The sequence below is a fragment of the Capra hircus genome, chromosome 14 (genome assembly GCF_001704415.2).
Source record: "Capra hircus breed San Clemente chromosome 14, ASM170441v1, whole genome shotgun sequence".
In the NCBI taxonomy this organism is placed as follows: domain Eukaryota; kingdom Metazoa; phylum Chordata; class Mammalia; order Artiodactyla; family Bovidae; genus Capra; species Capra hircus.
In genome coordinates this window covers 44,945,464-44,967,874 of record NC_030821.1, presented here as the reverse complement: position 1 = coordinate 44,967,874, position 22,411 = coordinate 44,945,464, and the positions used below count along the sequence as shown (strand labels likewise).

The window sequence follows — 22,411 nt, the reverse complement described above, 5'->3', positions numbered from 1 at the left end:
GCTCCTGGGCAAGTAGCTGGAAAAGATTAAAACTCTAACTCAGAAAAGATAAATGCACCCCAATGTTCATAGCAGCACTATTTACAACATTCAAAACATGGAAGTAACCTTGAAGCCCATCAACAGACCAAGGAATAAAGATGATGTGGTACATCATCTATACACACCTCCTACACTGCAGGTGGGAATGTAATTTGGTAAAGCCACTTTGGAAAACAGTATGGAGGTTCTGCAGAAACTAAAAAGAGGATACTATAGGATCCAGCAATCCCACTCTGGGGAATATACCTGGACAAAACCTTTATTCAAAACAATACATGAACCACTATGTTCACAGCAGCACTGTTCACAACAGCCAAAACACGGAAACAACCTGAATGTCCATCGGCAGCTGAATGGATATAGATGTGGTCCACATATGCAACGGACTACTACTCAGGCATAAATAAAAACAAGATAGTGTCATCTGCAGTAGCATGGACACAACTAGAGATTATCACAGGCTTCCCTGGTGACTCAGATGGTAAAGAATCAGGCCCCAGTGCAGGAGACCCAGGTTCGATACCTGGGTTGGGACAATCCCCTGGAGAAGGGAATGGCAACCCACTCCAGTATTCTTGCCTGGAGAACTCCATGGACAGAGGAGCCTGACAGACCACAGTTCATGGAATCGCAAAGAGTCAGATGAGTGACTGAGTGACTAACACTTTTACTTTCATACTAAGTGAAGTCAGAAAAAGAAAGACAGATACCATATGGTATCACTTATATGTGGCATCTAAAATATGGCACAAATGAACTTATCTATGAAACAGAAACAGACTCATTGATAAAGAGAACAGACATGGTGGGGGAGGGAGAGATGGACTGGGTATCTGGGGTTGGCAGATGCAAACTATTACATTCAGAATGGATAAGCAACAGGGTCCTAAAGTATAGTACAAAGAACTATACTCAATATCTGTGATAAATCATATGGAAAATAATACAAAAAAAGAATATATATATATGTGTGTGTGTAACTGATTCACTATGCTGTACAGCAGAGATTGGCACAATATTGTAAATCAACTATACTTCAATCAAAAAAAAATAAAAAAATAAAGATGTGGTACATGTATACAATGGAATATTATTCAGCCACAAAAAAGAATGAAATATTGCCATTTGTAGCAATATGGATGGACCCAAAGACCTAAGGATTATCATACTAAGTGAAGTCAGAAAAAGACAAATATATGAAGGGGAAATTAGCTTTGATGGATATATTAAGACAGGATACATACCAATACAGCCTCTCTCAAGGGTTTTCAAAGGCAATTATGACTATATAAAATTTTCGCCTTACATGATGACTATGGAGTTAACTCAAGGGGTGCCACTTCACTGAGCTACATTGAGAGACCACAATAGTTCTAAGCCAATCTTTCAGTATCTCTGTTCCTTCCTTAGGAGAGCAGAGAAGTCAAAGGATAGCATATTAGGTCAAAGAACATGATTCTCATATTTTTTAAGGTCTTAATACATGCTACCAAACTGTCTTCCATAAAACATAATGGGCTTACTTCATCTTCCTTACTCATATCGCCCATTTCATATGATCCCACTTAAGTAGTTTTTTTTTCTTTTTGGCCACGTTGCGCAGCTTATGGGATCTTAAGTTCCAGTCCAGGGACTGAAACTGGGCCCTAGCAGTTGAGAGTTGTCAAGTCTTAACCACCAGACTGCCAAGGAATTCCCTGCATAGTTTTTCAAACTAGGTTAGAAGTTATATCAAAACATTGCTCTTTCGCCTATCTCTGATTCCTCTATCTTTTGTTTCAGCTTCTGCCCTGCCCTGATTAAAGAAACTAAAGAACTCAACAGAAAAAAGTATATTATTTTAAAATTAGTGTTTATTTCCTGTTAATTACATGCATCTCTTTTAACCAGGTTAATATTTGGTTTGCAATTCATTTCATTCCAAAGATCCTTTCTTAATATTCCTGTTCTTAAAGCTTGACTCCTGTCTTAATTACTGACAAAATGCCATGGTCAAAGGTAACCAAAAATTGTTTCTTCTGAAAATAAGTATGTCCCTGTTGTGTAAGTTTTGGTCACTCCTGCTCTCTGGTCTCTGTATCACTAAATATTTGAATTGTTCAATTTGTTCTACAAGCTGGTCTACAGGAAATTTATCTTGTTGGCTTATACCCCTTTTCATTTTAGGATTTTTTCCTTTCTTTTTTAAGGACAAAGTCAATTACTTAAAAATCTCCCATTTTACTACATTTACCTTTTTCCAGTGGAACTGTTAAATCAAAGGAGTGGTAAGGACAGACCAGTCAGTTGTGAAATCTTAGGATGATACTCTCAAAAACATTTCAAACTAATTCAAATGCTCATTTTTAAGAGGGGGAATGCTCTCTTTTTAAAAAACGCTCATTTTAAAGGAACCCATATCTCTCTACTATTCTTGGCATTTATCTGGGAAGAAACTCCTGCTCCACTCTCAAGGAAGGAGCTGAATCAGAGGATACTTCTGTGTCCTCCTTCTACCCTTCACATTTTCATCCTCATGCAAGTCTCTAATCTATCATCTGAGAATACTGAGGGTGTGACATTCACTTAGCTAACGCTGCTATAAAGAAAGCAACCACGCTGTATGTTCAGGGGACATAAGGTGCGCCTCTTGATGGTTTATTCACTTCAGTTCAGTTCAGTTGCTCAGTCCTGTCCGACTCCTCGCGACCCCATGAACCACAGCAAGCCAGGCCTCCCTGTCCATCACCAACTCCCGGAGTCCACCCAAACCCATGTCCATCGAGTTGGTGATGCCATCCAACCATTTCATTCTCTGTCATCCCCTTCTCCTCCTGCCCTCAGCCTTTCCCAGCACCAGGGTCTTTTCAAATGAGTCAGCTCTTCGCATCAGGTGGCCAAAGTTCACTTCAGAGCCTCAAATGTTTTTGAAAAATCTGATAAATAACCTCATACCAAACTACTCTATCACAGGTGAAGAACACTCCCTAGCAAAGTCAGGCCAAAGTTTTTAACATGCTACCTCTCATCAGCAGGAAACTTTTATAAAATAAAACTGTGTATTTAAATGCACAGAATAAGATATGTTTACTGTATTTACTTCTCAGTGGGAGAGAATCAGATAAAATATGAAAATGATTCTGACATACAGAAAATAACTCTGTATTTTTAAAGTGAGTATATATTCATACTTACATTGATAACAAAAGAAAAACAAGTACTTTAAAACTTAAAATACTTACTGTGTAATTGAATTTTGAACACTTTTTTCATTTAAAGTCATTCCAGGAGGTGGGTCATTTTGCAAAGCCAACAGTTCTTTCTGTAGTCGTTTCTAAAAAAAAAAACAAGAGTATCATTAGTAACTTTGTACTTTTTTTTCTTACAATATAATATCCTTGTAGTCATACAGTCTGAATCCTTGATTAAATTTTTCCCAAATGCTTGTAGCTTTTCCTTTATAAACCCCTTATAGCTATATATTTTACATGCCTGATTCTCAAATATTTTACTGCTTTCCTATAATTCACAATTATTAAATTATTTTTAAATATATTTGTAACCATTGATGCTATAAGATAGTTACCAAGTTATAAGATTATAAATGCTTAAAAGTTTAAGCAGGGCTTCCTTTACTGGTTTTCAATGATAACAGTCATAGTTTTCCATAACTCTTAAAGAATGCATCATTTCAGACAAATAGATTTTCCAGAAGAACTACAGAAAACGTCTTTTGAAAAAGTTTAAAATAATTTAAATTTACAGCTCCTATTTGTTTTCTTAAGACAGTATCATCCACATATAATTTAATCTTTCAACATCAGAATATAACATATCACAGCCTGAGATTACATAAAGTTATTTTTTTCACACACTAGATGCCCTGAAATGGCTATGTATTTGCATTCTTTTTTGTATAGCTTTTATTGTTCAATTCTTCCCTTATTATCATCACTCGACATTCTTTTTCATGACACAACAAAGCAAAATAAAAACCACAACAGTCCATAATTTATGGGTTTAAAAGCAAAATAACCAATGTTATTAGAAGTGCATGCAACATTATAAAGATTCCTAATGAATATTTTTTTTTTTATTAAAGTACATAAACAGGACTTCCTTGGTGGTCCAGTGGTTAAGAATCAGCCTGCCAATGCAGGGAACATGGGTTTGATCCCTGCCCCAGGGAGATCCCACAAGAGCCCATGCCCACAAGACAATCCACCAAAGTCAGAAGCCTGCGCACCATGAGAGAAAGCCTGAGCACAGCAATGAGGACCCAGCACAGCCACCAATTAATTACAAGTTTGTTTAAAAATAAATAAAATTGTACATAGTAAGTGTTCAGGAAAGAAAAAAAAGCAAGCACACGAGCATAGATTCCTATTCAGAACTTCAAACAACTCTACTTAAAAGCCAGTTTTTGATTTTTCAAAACAGTGGAATATCACTATCAATACAGCAATGTTTGTAGTTTTCTAGATCTTTACAATTCATAACATCTTTCAATAAGCCTACAAACATCTAGCACCTCTACAGATTAGAAAACTCCTCCCTTTTTTGTTGAGACTCAATAGCACTTTTAATTGGCAAAAGTGAAAACTTTTCCTCAAATGGTACAATATCAAAATTGCTAGCAACAAGGAAAATAAGATATTAACTGCAATTTCTGACCTGTTGCCTTCCAAAATGCAAAATTACAAACTAAAAATTAGTTTAGAAAATTTTTAATTATTGAAAACATAGAAATAAAGCTGCCTAAACAATGTTTTGAATAAAGAAGGAATATATTTGTGAAAAGTGTCTATGCAGAAGAGGGTTTTAAATTTACTTAAGTCAACAGGGGCTACCCTGGTGGCTCAAGACTGTAAAGAATCTGCCTGCAGTGCAGGAGACCTGGGTTCGATCCCTGGGTCAGGAAGATCCCCTGGAGAAGGAAATGGCAACCCACTCCAGTATTCTTGTCTGGGAAATCCCAGGAACAGAGGGGGCCTGGCAGGCTATATATAGTTCATGGGGTTGCAAAGAATCAAACAGGACTGTGTGATTAACGCTTTTCACTTTCAATTAAAGTCAACAAATCCTGTAGGTTCTGTGATTAAGTCAATTTTCAAAAACACTTTTTTTGAAAAAAAGACTAAAAAATAATTTTTTTTTTTTTAAAGCAGGAATTCTCAGAGATGTCTGATATACTAACTTGCATGACGATTCTCTAAGGGGAGGAAGATAACATACAGGTTTCCAAAGTAATGGAATACTCTCAGTGTAGGGCATCTTGGGAAAGTCTTGTTTCAATGACCACAGTTTGGGAAACAATGCTGTGGAAATCCTCCAGACCTTGAGAACTTCATATAAGACAGGGAAGACAGCCCTTGTCACTGAATCAGGATACAAAAGAAGGTCAGTTTGCATAACCAGCTACCAAAAGAAACAGAATACAAAGGCAATCTAAGAACTGCATTGGTGTAATCATCCCTAAAAGACAATGGGACCAGTGCTGAAGAAAAGGAAAAGTTTTTCCCACCCCAATACTACTACTTGTATGTCCACAAAGAAAGGGGCCTGCAGTAGCCAAACTCCAAGAGAATCTCCAAGTAACTGCTTCCTGGTAGTCACATCCTCCCACACAGTACCAGAGTTGGTCAGTGTAACCAATACGGCAGAAAAGGAAGGTATGTCACTCCCAAGATTAGGTTATAAAAGATTGTGAGTTATGTCTTGGTTGTTCTCTTTAGAATCACTTTCCATACTGTGAACAACCCAATTCAGAGGTCAGCAGGGTAAGGTTAGGGTCTCCTGCCAATAACCACATGTCATGTGGAAGAATCTCCAATCTGGAATCTCCAATTCCAGCCAAGATTTCAGACAACTGCTGCTGGGGCCAATATTTTGCCCACAAACTCAAATGAGAACCATCCAACTCTTTGGAATTACAAGGGATTTTAAGTGTTTGTTCTTTCAAACACTGCATGTTTTTTCAAACATTTCAAGACATTCGCTGGAGCATGTTTTTTAACAGAGGGGGTGGAGTCACTACATTAAAAGACAAGCCATGCCAGTCCCTTACTGTCTGCTACCAGGCAATAAACTACCTTGCACATCCTTATCTCTGCAGTAGAAAGACAAGACAGGACTAACAAGGGGGAGAGGTGTTAATGAGTACTTACTAAGCACACAAATAAAAACCAGTGATTCACCCGTGTACTAAAAAAAAAAAGGTAGAAGGTCAAACGGTGTATTCGGTAGGCTCATAAAAACAGGGAATTCACTCTTAGGTGTATCCTTCACAGAACAATAATTCATTAGAGAGAGCAGGAAATGTTCCTGAGTAAGCAATTTCCCCAGTGGTGCTCTGGCTCTTCTAAAAAACTGGTTCTAAGAACCCTGACTATGAGCAAAGAAGCTAAAAAAGGAGGACTTAAAGAGTTCAATGTAAAAATACAGGAAAATTCATACTCTGGGATGTGAAGAACCAGAATAACTGTTTAGAAATCATACCAAGCAACATCTATCAACAGAAAGCTATTATCACATGAGGAAGCATTCACTTCCTAACTTTGAAGACTAAGTGTTAAAAGTAGATGTGAAATACCTGCATTAGGACTGAACTCTAGCAAAAGGAAAGATACCACCAACTCATTAGACCATCAGGGCAACACTGGCTACTTCCCTGCTGCTGCTGCTGCGTCACCTCAGTCGTGTGCGACTCTGTGTGACCCCACAGACGGCAGCCCACCAGGCTCCCCTGTCCCGGGGATTCCCCAGGCAAGAACACTGCCCTTTCCTTCTCCAATGCATGAAAGTGAAAAGTGAAAGTCAAGTCGCTCAGTTGTGTCCGACTGTTCGCGACCCCATGGACTGCAGCCTACCAGGCTCCTCCGTCCATGAGATTTTCCAGGCAAGAGTACTGGAGTGGGGTGCCATTGCCTTCTCCAGACAGCGGTAAAATAATAGCCTCGAACTGAGGTAATGGGAGATAACTGGAAAATATCTGCAGAAGGTAACTAAAGAAGCAGAACTACCCACAAAGCACTGGGAGCTGAGGGGGTTGAAAAACTAACAGTTCCAAAGGTTCACAGCCAAATATCACCCTGTCTGTTCCTGAACTGGAGAGGTACGAGAAAAGTAATTACACATATTACAAGTGTATCATGGTTCTCTGAATCTAAGACACACCATAAACTGTATTATTTTATGTAACACTAAGAAAGGAAAATAGCTACCAGTTAAACAACACTCCACTGACATATCTTGATTTCAGATATGCTAAAGCAGGGAGGAATATGTGCATTCAAAATTGTTAACAAAGGTCTGATCTCCCTGACTGTTAAGTATCAGAACTACTTGAAGGGTAAAAATTCATTTTCTGAGTAAATTTAATATGCCTAAAATGATTCTTCTCTCAATATTTAACACCTACCCCATGATGCATGATCTCAGTTGATCCGTAAATATGCACTTTATTCCCAGACTGCATAAAACAGAAGCACATCTGTGCTCCAAAGCAGAAAGACCAGGCAGGCCCACAATCTAAATGTTTGAGAGCATCCCAAATCTAGAATAACCTGAAAATTCTATCTAGCCCTCACGTGTGTTAGCTCAAGTCTAGAAAACTCAGAGAAATTTGAGATCTTCTAAGAGATCCAAATGGTTTATACACCCAGTGTGAAAGATCCTGATATATCTAAATATGGTGATTAAAAAAACATGATTTAACACTTTCAGAACTGGCATAGCTGTCCAGTGGCTCTACAGTCTAGACAGCACCTTCCTTTCTCTCTTTCCTTATGAATACAAATGAATCAAAGTGATAAGAATCCATCGTAATTTACTACTTTGGGGGGTAAGAAGACCACTGACCAATTTCGGAGTCAACTATTGTCAACGACGAGACACTGGGAAGCACCACACAATGGAGTGACATTCCCGTATATCATAATACTATGGTTGAGAAACTCCAGACTACTGCAACAGCTAAGATGCATCACCCTGCACTGAAGATAGAGTGACAGAAGTTAAACTTTCTCCCACTTCAGTGCTGTGAGGAATTATTCTTGAGATTTCCTCTCCCCTATAACTGGGGCTTACTACCGGGGTCCAGGAAAGTATCTGTGTAACATGAAAAGGCAGCCCAGGAGCTTAACACCCCCTCTTCTCCACTACCACCACTCCAAGAATCACTACAGCAGCTGTTTCACACCAAAGGTCAAGTGTGGGACAGAAAAAGCCCAAAAGAATAAAACAGATACATACATTATTACTTTTGGCCTTATGAGACTTAAAGCCCTTGAAAAGCTCAAGCCACAGTTTTTATACAATAGAGTAAAAGCAACTTAAAGATCACTTTAAAAACTGTAATCAGGACTTCCCTGTTGGTATAGTAGATAGGAATCCACCTGACAATGTAGGGGACATGGGTTTGACCCCTGGTCCGGGAAGATTCTACACGCTGCCAGAGCAACTAAGCCCTCAGGCCACAACTACTGAGCCTGTGCTCTGCAACAAGAGAAGCTACAGCCACGAGAAGCTCACACACAGCAACAAAGAGCCCACTCGCCACAACTAGAGAAAGTCCGTGCACAGGAATGAAGATCCGGTACAATCAAAAATAAATATTCTCTTTTAAATGGAAAAAAAAAAACACTGCAATTGCTGTGAGAACTTCCTGGTAGTCCAGTGGTTAGCACTCCATGCTTCTACTGCAGGGGGCACAGGTTGACTCTCTCATCAGGGAACTAAGATCCTGCATGCAGTGTGGCATGGCAACACACACATACACACACACACACACACACACACACACCCCCCAAAACTGTAATCTCTATATTTTGATCAGCCCTGTTCCATTTTCCCCAACTGATATTATCAATACCCATCCCAGTATAGACCCATAATGTTAAACCAAATTCGAATATGCCATGTGCTTCCCTGGAATGACCAGGGAATGAGATATAATGGATAAAAATGAATACTTTTAAATATCAAAAAATTTTAAATGAAAGTAGTAAAACTCTAAATTTTAATACAGATCCCTGACATTGTATGTACTGAAAATAATTCAACCTGTTAATAATGATTATTGTGACAGCCTCAGACAACAGTAAGTTCTACAAGCCCCCCTGACCCTTCAGCATATAGTTAAAGTAGCTTGAAAGCCCTAGTTCTCACATTTTAAACTGCCATCTGCTCTTTGATTATCAATAACTTGTCATAATACTTAACCTCTAAGCACAGACGTTCTCTTTCTTTCTCTTTTACTTGCTGTTTTCCACTTTGGAACCAGAACCTCCCTTATCAAGCAAAAGGGTTTATTTTGGTGACTACATCACTTTTTTTGGGGGGGGGGGTATAACAAATGCCAACTAATCTTCAGTGACGGCATTAGCACTGACTAACATTTGTTGCTTCGTTTGCTCTTAAACCAGACTATACTCCCTTGTTGAAACTAACTGGAGAAATTAGGAACAAGTTTACCAAGTCCTCATAAAAATGAAAAGCACAGCTCAGTAATTAACAGGTCCACAGACCACACTGTGAAGCATGGTCCTTAGCCATGAAGTTTCATCCCAATGAGGCCATCTTTGCCTCTTTGGCTCCTGATCATTTTCATCAATGCTAGTGCTTTATATATTTGTTCAAATTTTTGTTTTTTCAGACAGCTGAAGATGATGGGTATTACTGTATTTTAAAAAAAGCACCACTTATAGTTGTTTGATAGTGAACAACACTGTTCAAGTTGATGAATACCACACTCAATGAAATACTCTGAGCAAACAAACAAAGGACTATTTTAAACAGCATCCTAAAAAGTTCATTCATATATAAAACAGCTCAGCTTCTAAACTAATGGATTTGTGTTAAGTATTATCCAACATTAATACATGTTGAAACAAAGGTATAAAATATTTAAATGATACTCTGACATTATCAATCAAAAAAGAAAAGAATATATCCCTCTTAGATACTAAAAATGACAATATATCAATGGACAAACTGACAAGATCCCTGGCTATGTAAAGCTTAAACTCTAGTGAAGGAAGAGACAGTCAATAAATAGTTAAAAAACAAGTACATGTGTGGTATATTAAAATGTGACGAAAAATGGAGCAAGTTAAGGCGATGGAGAGTTAGACCTCGCATCTTGTTAAATTTTATTTAAAAGTGACATTTTGAGAAACTAAATGGTAGAAATCCTTATTTAGGGTAGGAAGAAATACAAACTAAAGGGGGGAAACATTAAAAATGTGGAGATATATGACAATGATTGCTAATGCAACTGTACTTAAAATGCTCAACATGTTTTCTCTAATTTAATCTAACAATTAACTAAAGGTGGAAAATAAACAATAGGAGGGTATGATGGAAAAATATTAGAACATCATACACATTAACATGGCACAGCAGTAAAGCATACACTTGCAATGCAGGAGAGGAGGGTTTGATTCCTGGGTTGGGAAGATCTCCTGGAGGAGGAAATGGCAACCCACTCAGGTATTCTTGCTTGGGAAATCCCATGGACAGAGAAGCCTGGTGGGCTACAGTCCATGGGGTTGCAGAAGAGTTGGACACAACTTAGTGACTAAACAACATCATTGTTATCACAATTAATATCATTACACTATCACTACAAACAAAGCTAGTGGAGGTGATGGAATTCCAGAGGAGCTATTTCAAATCCTGAAAGATGATGCTGTGAAAGTGCTGCACTCAATATGCAAGCAAACTTGGAAAACTCAGCAGTGGCCACAGGACTGGAAAAGGTCAGTTTTCATTCCAATCCCAAAGAAAGGCAATGCCAAAGAATGCTCAAACTACTGCACAATTGCACTCATCTCACACGCTAGTAAAGTAATGCTCAAAATTCTCCAAGCCAGGCTTCAGCAATACGTGAACTGTGAACTCCCTGATGTTCAAGCTGGTTTTAGAAAAGGCAGAGGAACCAGAGATCAAATTGCCAACATATGCTGGATCATGGAAAAAACAAGAGAGTTCCAGAAAAACATCTATTTCTGCTTTATTGACTATGCCAAAGCCTTTGACTGTGTGGATCACAATCAACTGTGGAAAATTCTGGAAGAGATGGGAATACCAGACCACCTAACCTGCCTCTTGAGAAATCTGCATGCAGGTCAGGAAGCAACAGTTAGAACTGGACATGGAACAACAGACTGGTTCCAAATAGGAAATGGAGTACGTCAAGGCTGTATATTGTCACCCTGCTTATTTAACTTATATGCAGAGTACATCATGAGAAACGCTGGACTGGAAGAAACACAAGCTGGAATCAAGATTGCCGGGAGGAATATCAATAACCTCAGATATGCGGATGACACCACCCTTATGGCAGAAAGTGAAGAGGAGCTAAAAAGCCTCTTGATGAAAGTAAAAGAGGAAAGGGAAAAAGTTGGCTTAAAGCTCAACATTCATAAAACAAAGATCATGGCATCCGGTCCCATCACTTCATGGGAAATAGATGGGGAAACAGTGGAAACAGTGGCAGACTTTATTTTTTGGGGCTCCAAAATCACTGTAGATGGTGATTGCAGCAATGAAATTAAAAGACGCTTACTCCTTGGAAGAAAAGTTATGAGCAACCTAGACAGCATATTCAAAAGCAGAGACATTACTTTGCCAACTAAGGTCCGTCTAGTCAGGCTATGGTTTTCCCAGTAGTCATGTATGGATGTGAGAGTTGGATTGTGAAGAAGGCTGAGTGCCGAAGAATTGATGCTTTTGAACTGCGGTGTTGGAGAAGACTCTTGAGTCCCTTGGACTGCAAGGAGATCCAACCAGCCCATTCTAAAGGAGATCAGCCCTGGGATTTCTTTGGAAGGAATGATGCTAAAGCTGAAACTCCAGTACTTTGGCCACCTCATGAGAAGAGTTGACTCACTGGAAAAGACTCTGAAGCTGGGAGGGATTGGGGGCAGGAGGAGAAGGGGATGACAGAGGATGAGATGGCTGGATGGTATCACTGACTTGATGGACGCGAGTCTGAGAGAACTCCAGGAGTTGGTGATGGACAGGGAGGCCTGGAGTGCTGCGATTCATGGGGTCGCAAAGAATCGGACATGACTGGGCGACTGAACTGAACACATAAACTACTACTTCCCCTAACAAGATTAAACAATTACAACATTTTTCTTTTATCAAATGAAAAAGGGTGAGATGACACAGCACTGAAATGATTTTACCTTATTTAAAAATTAGGTAGAATTTGATTCGGGCAAATTAAGAAAATACTTCCTTTCCTTAGTATACTTCTACAGCTCTTAATTCTAACATTTATTTATTGAAACTTCCCCCCTTTTAGGAAATGGGTAGCCTTCAACAAATCAAGGTGTTCACTCTTATTTTAAAGTTAATCTTTTGGGGAATTCTCTGTCAGTCCAGTGGTTAGGGCTGCCAAGGGCCTGAGTTTGACCCCTGGTTGGGGAACTGGGATCCCACATGTCACCAAACAACTAAGCTCACACTGCAACTACCGAGCACGAGGTCCACAACTAGAGAGTCTGTACATTGCATTGAAAGATTCTGCATGACACAATGAAAGATCCCTTGTGCAGCTACCAAGACCTGATGCAGCCAGATAAATAAATAAAAAGACTAAACAGAATTTTATTTCTAGCACAATGCAGATACTCTAAATACCTCCACAGAAAACAAAAATCAAATGAACGCAGGAACTTTGAAATATTCAAACGATCAGGGCTGGATTTCATTTTGGAGTTCTCTACCAAACCCAGGGGTTCAAGACCAAGAAGTATGGAATCTCTCAGAAGACCTGCATAAAACTATGATCCCTCAAACCAATGGTGAGTAAGATAAAGGGCACAGAAAGAGATAAGAATGAAATCGGCCTGTTCAGAACTTAGCTATGGCTAGAGGAAGAAAAATATGTCTCCCATGAAATGTCTGAATCTCAAGCAGTTACCTACATGGCTCTGTCTGAATTCCCACAGAGAACCTAAGGCAAGAATTTAATCAAGTGGTCAAGGAAGTAACACCCCAGGCAATAGGCAGAAACAAACAAAATATCCTGGGGAATATAAATTCTATCCACTGAGGCAACAATTCTTTTTTCAGAATCTAGAAACTTAAAAAAGTAATAAGACCCAAATGAGAAGTTATTCAGGGGGAATAGCATAAAATACCTGATGCAATAAAGATTTTTCTAGCTGGAAAAGCACTAGATCCCCAATTAATTTACTTTATGTTCTTGTAGCATTTGTATAACTGTAAACAACTCTAAGGCAGAGATTACTATTTAACTTTGTAATCCTAGCACTCAAAACTGTATTCAGTCACTCATATTCGATTCTTTGCAACCCCACGGACTGCAGTCCGCCTGGCTCCTCTATCCATGGAATTTTTCATGCAAGAATATTGGAATGGGTTGCCATTTCCTCCTCCAGGGGATCTTCTGAACACAGGAACTGAACCTGCATCTCCTGCATTGGCAGGTGGATTCTTTACCACTGTGCCACAGAACTGTGTCTGACATATAATGCTTTCCCTCAGTAAATGCTTTTTTTTTTTTAATTAATAAGGATGCTGACTGCTTCACTTGTATGCAAAATCCAGAAACAATATAGTTGCCTATCAATAATTATACAAATTGTGGCATACAGAAGTAAGACTACACAAACATTAAGCTTCCCAGGTGGCTCAGTGGTAAGGAATCCATCTGCCAATGCAGGAGACTTAAGAGATGTGGGTTTGACCCTTGAGTCTGGAAGATCCCCTGGAGTAGGAAACGTCAACTGGCTCCAGTATTGTTGCCTGGAAAATTCCATGGACAGAGGAGCCTGACAGGCTACAATTCATGGGGTTGTAAACAGTCAAACACAACTCAGCACACATAAGGACACACACAATCATTAAGAATGATGTGGGACTTGCCTAGTGGTCCAGTGGTTAAGAATCCACCTGCCAGTGTAGGGGATACAGGTTTGATCCCTGATCTGGGAAGATCCCACAAGCCACGGGTCAACTAAGCTCCAACCACTGAGCCACCACTCCAGAGCCTGTGCTCTGCGATAAGAGAAGCCAACACAATGGGAAGCCTGAGCACTGCAGCGAAGAGTAACCCCCAAGCTCTGCAAACAGACGAAGTCTGCATACAGCAAAGAAGATCCAGCACAGCCAGAAATTAGATGAGCAAATCATTTTTTAAAAAGCTATGTCTTTAAAAGAAAAAGAATGATGTGGATTTCTGTGTACTAACACCAACAGAAGAATCCCAAAACATACCGAAATGGAAAAAAGCAAGCCTCAAAAATACTTGTAATTTCTTTATATTAAAACAAAAGCAAGAGTTATACAATCATATAAATGCATATGGAAAAGACTAGAAGCAAGCACATCCAACCATTTTATAGTAGTTCCCTCCTAGCAGTATAAACAGAGAAGTGGATACTCATGTTTGCACTATATACTTATATATATATATTTATATACATATATACTTATATATGCCATCACTTCATGGCAAATAGATAGGGGAAAAACAGAAACGGTGACAGATTTTATTTTCACGGGCTCCAAAATCACTGCAGATGGTGACTGCAGCCACGAAATTTAAAAAGACACTTGCTCCTTGGAAGAAAAGCCATGACAAACCTAGAGAGCATATTAAAAAGCAAAGACATCACTTTGCCAACAAAGGTCCGTATAGTCAAAGCTATGGTTTTTCCAGCAGTCACGCACAGATGTGACAGCTGGACCACAACGAAGGCTGAGAATAGAAGCACTGATGTTTTCAAATTGTGGCGTTAGAGAAGACTCTTGAGAATCCCTTGGACAGCACGAAGATCAAACCAGTCAATCCTAAAGGAAATCAACCCTGAATATTCACTGAACGATGGATGCTGAAGCTCCAATACTGTGGACACCTGATGTGATATGCCAACTCACTGGAAAAGACCTTGATGCTGGGAAAGACTGAAGGCAAAAGAAGAAGGGGGGCAGCAGAGGATGAGATGGTTGGATGGTATCACTGACTCAATGGACATGAGTTTAAGCCAACTCCAGGAGATAGTGAAGGACAGAGAAGCTTGGAGTACTGTAGTTCATGGGTCACAAAGCTGGACACGACTTAGCAAAACAACAAACAAGAACAACATTAAAAAATGAGTAAGTTATTTAGTTAAAAGATAAAAGTTAAATGGATGGTGAAAATATATAGTTTCTGTGATTTTTAAAAGACATAACTGAAACGTAAGAACAAAGAAAGGTTAAAATCAAAGGACAGAAAAAGACACCAGATCAAAAGAAAAGTTGACATAGCTGCACAAGTATCAAGTAAAATTGACTTTTTAGACCAATTGACTTTTTTAGACTCTGTTAGACCAAAAATACTAACAGAGATTTTAAAAAAACAAACTACATAATGATGAAAGGTTCAGGTCATCAAAAGTATAAATATATCCAACTTAGCTTCAAAGACAGACCAAGGAAAATTAACAAATCTACCTTCATAGCAAGAGATTTTATTAACATCTCTCCAAGTAATAGAGACAAAAAAAGCCTGTAAACTATTTTTGCCAGACTCCCCTGTCTTCCACTCTGCCAACAGAAGTTACTGAGGGGGAAAAAGAAACACAAGACAAAAGTAGAAGAAAAATGCCATTTCCCCTCCCATTCTTTCCTGTTTCTGATACACCCAAGTGAATGAGTCTCCTCCTACTGAAGTCAAGACCAGGCAGCTGTAGAACCAGGAGTGTGCATGGTTCTATGAAGTAGCAGGAACTCATACCAGTATCTCCAGCAGCTTAGCACAAGTACAGGCTCTTTAGTTCCACCCATAGGTAGTAACAACTCCTAGCTTTTTAGACAATAATCTCCCTCTCCCTCTCAAACCCTTATAACTGAAAACAGTGTGGCAGATGTACTGGAGAAGTTTAAGACAGAATGAAGGCCAGGAGGCCAAACTGAAAACTGATCTAAGAATAAGAGGTTGAGACATTACTAGTGAACAACCAAGATACAGAACAGACAGGATTGAGTGGTATATGATCAAGAGAAGTGAGAAAGAGAAAAAAAAAAAAAGACTCCAGGTTAGCTTGAATGATGATGGAAATATTAATTTGAAACATACACAGCAGGAGGAACAGGTAGAGGAAGCTAGTCTACGTGGGGATGGAAGCAGATGAGAGTAAAATCAGTTTTGGACGTGTAGATTCAAGCTTCTTGAGAACATTCAGAATGATAGACAAAAATAACTGAATCAAACAGTGCTGAAGTCTGGCTGCTCCTTTTAAATGAACTCTTTAGGCTAGGTATCCTCTCTACCATGAGCCCAATGGATCCATGATATATACTTTAAAACAGCTTGGCTCCAGGAGGCAATGAGTTTACAATGATAAAATCATATCCAAATTTCTCAAGCTAGTTCAGAAGTTATCTGTCTGGTGTTCCGGAAATTAACACTCTAAATAAAATATTTAAGCTACCCAGAAACCTTGACTCGGATGAAATAAAATACAGTTGAGAGTCTACTGTCCTGCCCTTGTGATCACTACATTTCAAGCTCTAGGTGAAAAACAGTAATTAGCATTAAGTCTGATAGAGTAAAGGTCTCATTTTAGGTAACCTTTTTTGCCAGGAGAGGAATATTTAAATCCCTCCCCCCTGTAAATGTATAATTCAAAATTTTTTACCTTTCAGATTTGGCTATGCTGGGCTACATTTAGAGATTCTGATAACTATTAATAAAGCCGCTGAGGCAAATAAAATATCATAAAGCATAAGATAACTATGTAGTGGGAAATGTAGATTATACAAGATTTGGTACACACCAACTCTTTTTTTCCCCCTTTAAATTTATTTATTTATTTTTGGTGGGTTCTTCTCTAGTTATAGGGAGCAGGGGCTACTCTTTGTTTCAGTGTGCAGACTTCTCACTGGGTGGCTTCTCTTGTTGCAGAACATGGGCTCTAGGGCACACGGGCTTCAGTAGTTGGGGTACCCGGGCTCTAGAGCACAGGCTAAGTAATTGTGCCCACGGGCTCAGTTGTTCCACAACATGTGTGATCTTTCCAGACCAGGGATCAAACCTATGTCTCCTGCATTGGCAGGCAGATTCTTTACCACTGAGCCACGAGAGAAGCCCTCAAGTCTTAAATAAATATGCTGAGTGGAAAGTCTGGTTTGACCTACAAACCAAACTGTAGATCTATCACAAGAGGCAAGAATTAGGATTTAGGGTAATAGTACTGGTTACTTATTTGTTAAAAATGTAAGCAAAAGTCAAGCCTCAAGAGTAAAAGTGCATGGTCCAGTAGTTAGGACTCCATACTTTCAATGCTGGGTACCAGGGTTCAATCCCTGGTCAAGGAACTAAGATCCTAGAAGCCACAAGGTGCATCCCAGGAGGGGGAAGAAAACGTTTAAGTGCTAAAAGGAGTATGTTCAACTGGAACACTTAACATCTTCTTTCCAAGAGAGTATAGTACGTTTGACTTTGGATAAGTAACATTGTCTTAATTTCTACATAATTAAATATCTACCTCATGCTCAGTAGCATCCAACTCTGCAACCCCATGGACTGTAGCCCACCAGGCTTCTCTGTTCATGGAATTTCCCAGGCAAGAATACCGGAGAGGGTTGCCATTTCCTTCTCCAAGGGATCTTCCCAACCCAGGGATCAAACGCAGGTGGATTCTTTAGCACTGAGCCACCTGAGAAGCTGGATTGTGACTAACAGAATGAGATGGGTCAGCAAATATACCAATATTTTGAAAAGTTTAAATAAACACACTAAGGCAGTTTTAAAATTTACAGATAGCAACTAAAGCAAAGATATGAAATAAAAATATCCTAAAATTAGGATATTAGAAAGAACTTTATTAGAAAGCACATGAAAATGTGTATCAACTTCGTTTATTTGGGGGAATTTTTTTTCTTTTTCTTTTAACCCAGCCCTTTGGCAGTGAAAGCTCTGAGTCTTAAGCATTGGACTGCCAGGGAATTCCCTAGAGTGATATTTTAAATAACAAACTTCAGCTTTTCTTTCAACTAAAAAAGAAGATTCTCTCCCCTTCTCGAATCCTTCCACCTCTCTCTGGACCTCATGCCTTACCAACTCATCCAGGATATTGTTCTCAGAGTCAATAAGGTGGTTTCTAGTAACTTCACTCTTTCCCAGTCCATAACCCCTTCCTTCAGTCATCAACTGGGTCTCTCCTCACTTTAAAACAGCCATGATTTATTTTCTGTCAATTTCTTCCTTTTCTTTCATTGTAAAACTCCATGAAAGAAGTGGGTGAGCCAACATCCACTGCCTCTACTTCCCCTCTAATACATACCCTTAAAGCTTCAATCCCTGCAAGCTTCTGAAAGTTCAAGCCACTTGCTGATTAAATCTACTGGAGGTCTTCATTTACAGATTTATCACTCACAATCTTTCATGTGAAGAGCTTTCTCTCTTTGATTCTATTATGCCAAACTTGGTTCTCTTCCTATTTCTGCTATGGTTCTTACGTTTTACTTGCTGGGCCTTCTTTTTTAGGTACTCACAGAGCAAAAATTTCTGGTACTTTTGGTGCCACAACTTTCAGCTCACTATCATCAGTATTTTGAAAGCTAGAAAACACAGATTCTATGACTTAGGAACACCATTCTTGAAACTTTACCCTAAAGAATAACACAAAGCTGGGGGTGCAAGGGAGAGGAAGCAGCACACGTGCAGTTTGTAATGGTGAAAGTGTGGACACAGGAATATGGCTACTTAGAGCGCAACATACTGTTAGAACAAATACTGATGCTCAGCTCTCTATACCAAAGGAAACCTTCCACAGCTTTTATCTTTTAAGGTTTATGACTTCAAAAAGATTTTATAAGATTCTTTGTAAGCTGTAAGACAAGATGGATCTTAGTTACATGGATATATCCTTCTTGCAGATTTAGTCTCAAAGGAGCACACATCTGGTTATTTACAATTTACTGAGTATGACTCAGTTATAATACTGACTAATGTTACAATACTCTTCTAACAAATACACATTTTTAAAGATGTACTGTATTCCTCCTACAAGTTTACTGTTCTAGGTTTAACATTTTTCAATGAACATAAAATCTGGTTTTGCTATGGAATCCATCTTAAATAAAAGATACTACAGATAATTTGAGAACATTTTTTATTCTGTCAAGCAGAGTTATCTGAAAGTACAAATAACAAATTTAAGTTAGGGAGACCATTTCTCAAACTGCAAGTATACCCTAAGTATCATATCTAGGGAAGTTACCTAAGTTCTGGGTCCATTTCTTCATTTTAAAAAACAATTATCTCTGAGTTCTTTTAAATCAAAAATTCCAGAACACAGGTTACTCTATTTCAATTTTCACAAGTTAAAGCTTCCTCCATTCAGTCCAATTCAATCATATATACCTATAATTATTTTTCTGTAGTTTTACAAGTGATGTAAATATTCTCATTATGGTTTTAAGCACTTCTCAGTACTATAAATCCTGTGTGATACATAATATCCTCATCTAATGTGAGCAGTGTTGTTTATATACATTCATATCCCTACATATATCCTTTTACTCCAAACAAACTCAGAAGTCAACAACTTACAATACAAGGCCATTACAATTTATTTTTTATAAAACCAACAACCAGGTTTTTTTTTTTTTTTCAGAATAACACAAAACTCTAATTTCTTGAAAAAATAAACTTAAAAAGAACATAAAATGTGTTTATATCAAGATTCACTCTAATAAGGAATGCAGAAATATGAAAGCATCAGTTCAGTCCAGTCGCTCAGTCGTGTCCGACTGTTTGCGACCCCATGAATCGCAGCACACCAGGCCTCCCTGTCCATCACCAACTCCTGGAGTTCACTCAGACTCACGTCCATCGAGTCAGTGATGCCATCCAGCCATCTCATCCTCGGTCGTCCCCTTCTCCTCCTGCCCCCAATCCCTCCCAGCATCAGAGTCTTTTCCAATGAGTCAACTCTTTGCATGAGGTGGCCAAAGTACTGGACTTTCAGCTTTAGCATCATTCCCTCCAAAGAAATCCCAGGGCTGATCTCCTTCACAATGGACTGGTTGGATCTCCTTGCAGTCCAAGGGACTCTCAAGAGTTTTCTCCAACACCACAATTCAAAAGCATCAATTCTTTGCCGCTCATCCTTCTTCACAGTCCAACTCTCACATCCATACATGACCACTGGAAAAATCACAGCCTTGACTAGATGGACCTTTGTTGGCAAAGTAATGTCTCTGCTTTTCAATATGCTATCTTGGTTGGTCAACTTTTCTTCCAACAGTACGAAAGTATAAATGACTATAATTTATAAAATCAATTTTGGCATTCTATGGTATCAGTTTAAGAAATTATGTACCTTTCAACTGTTTTTCCAATTACAAAAAGAAGAGCTGCTGAATTTTTTAAAATTTAGTCTTAATTTTTGCCAGTTTATGAGGATCTAAAGTTAAGTTAATAAAAATTATTTAGTGTGGGGGCATGGTTTCCTTGATGGCCTAGTGGTTAAGATTCCAAGCTTTCATCACCATGGCCTGAGTTCAACCTCTAGTAAGGGAACCAAGATCCCATGGCCAAAAAAGGATTAAAAAAAAAAAATTCAATGTATCTATATAGGAAAATTTGGTTTCAGTCAGAACCCAATACAACAGTCTATTTTAGAATAGGTGATACAAAAAAGGAAGAAGTAGTACCTAATAATACTACTTTTGCTATTTAGGATCACAGATAATCCTTTCCAAGCCAATGCCACTAACTGTCTTGGCTTTTTCTACTTCCATCACTGTCATTAATATGAAAACTAGAGGCTTGCCAAGATTGAACTGGGCTTCCATATCCTCGTAGGGGTTGTTCTTTGAGGTAATTTTTGTTTTGTTTTTGGTAGAATTAGTCCAAACTGACCAATTCTTCCATTATATTTTTGTTTTTTGTGCTAATTCTGTTTTGTTTTTGGTAGAAGTAGTCCAACCTGACCAATTCTTCCATTATATTTTAAATTTAAAAAATTTGAAGTAAAGCTCTGTCACTAGAAAAATACTATCGCTACCATACATAGAACAAAGGGCTTAATGTTCACCACCCACGTCTACAAGTGTTAAGGTGTGCCCAGCAACAGTATAATCTGAGGGGAATTCAGAGTGAAAAACAGGATAAGGAACTCTGTTCTCTGGATAAAACAAGCCCTCAGGAAGAAATGTAATGATGCCAGATTCTTGCATCTTTCCATAAACAGACAAGCACTAAAAGTCATCACTTGGTATATCTCTTCTTTGTGATTAGCAGTCATCTTTTTCCAAGATGTACGCCTGAATGCATGCATTAATATTTCCTAGCCAAAAATCATATATAACTTGGCTTCTCTCCAACTGCTTTGGAGCAGTTTCCTCAGAGCTGACTGGCTATCTCCGGGGCTACCATACTCAGTGAGACCCTGAATGATATTTAAACTCACAACTCTCAGGTTTTGTGTCTTTCTTTAAGTCAACACTGTGTTTAAGGGTAATAAGGCTGATCAGAAGCCCAGCCTGAACTTCAGACATCAACAGATGTTCCGTCCTTTGCTACTTCTTAGAGAACCAGACTCCTTACATCAAAACTCCTCCACCCATACCACCTCATACTTTCTCCTCCATCAGGCAGAGACAGACAGATCCACACCTAGACACACTCTAGGAATAAAACTGGAAAAGGAATACAATTCCAAGAATGAGAAGTATCCTGAGATACAACATAGTTAGGCTTAGGGAGAGAGCAATCACAGAATTTTAATCTCCATGAAGCAAGACCTAAGATTATTTGTTGTCAAAGTAAGTGTTGTAGATTGGAAGCTTAAGGGGAAAAACCTACCATGGTGGGGTTGAGGGGTGGGGGTGGGGGGCGGAGAAGGGGATACAAATAAGACTTTCACTCAAACATTATCTTCAAAGTAAAGAGTTACAAACCAAAGGTTAACCTAGTTGAAACAATGCATTTAATTAACAGGAAATGAACATTAATTTAAAACACTATATACTTTTTCCTATTCTTTAGTTTAATTGATCCAGTGTTAGTTGCTCAGTCATGACCGACTCTTTGCAACCCTATGGACTGTTAGCCCACACCCAGGCTCCTCTGCCCATGGGATTCTCCAGGCAAGAATGCTAGAGTGGGTTGCCATTCACTTCTCCAGGGAATCTTCCCAACCCAGGGATCGAACACAAATCTCCCCATTGTATGCATATACTTTACAGTCTGAGCCACCTTGGAAGCCCTAAATGGGCCAGGGCAGAAGCCAAAACAAAGGATAGGGCAAAAAGGCAACATTTTGATATCACTTCTGACCTATTTTGAAAAAAGTATTTCTTTACTTTTACTTGAGTGCTTACTACCAGTAGCACACTGCCCTCAGTGACTTAAAAA

General features: G+C 38.8%; 1 protein-coding gene across 1 annotated transcript in view; it reads right to left on the bottom strand.

The window, feature by feature from the left end:
- Nucleotides 1-22,411, bottom strand: part of UBE2W (ubiquitin conjugating enzyme E2 W (putative)) — a 67,084-nt gene that overhangs the window by 31,393 nt on the left and 13,280 nt on the right. Inside the window, exon 2 of the mRNA XM_005689071.3 lies at nt 3,264-3,355. Coding sequence (XP_005689128.2) covers nt 3,264-3,355 — 92 coding nt within the window. The remainder of the gene's footprint in view (nt 1-3,263; nt 3,356-22,411) is intronic.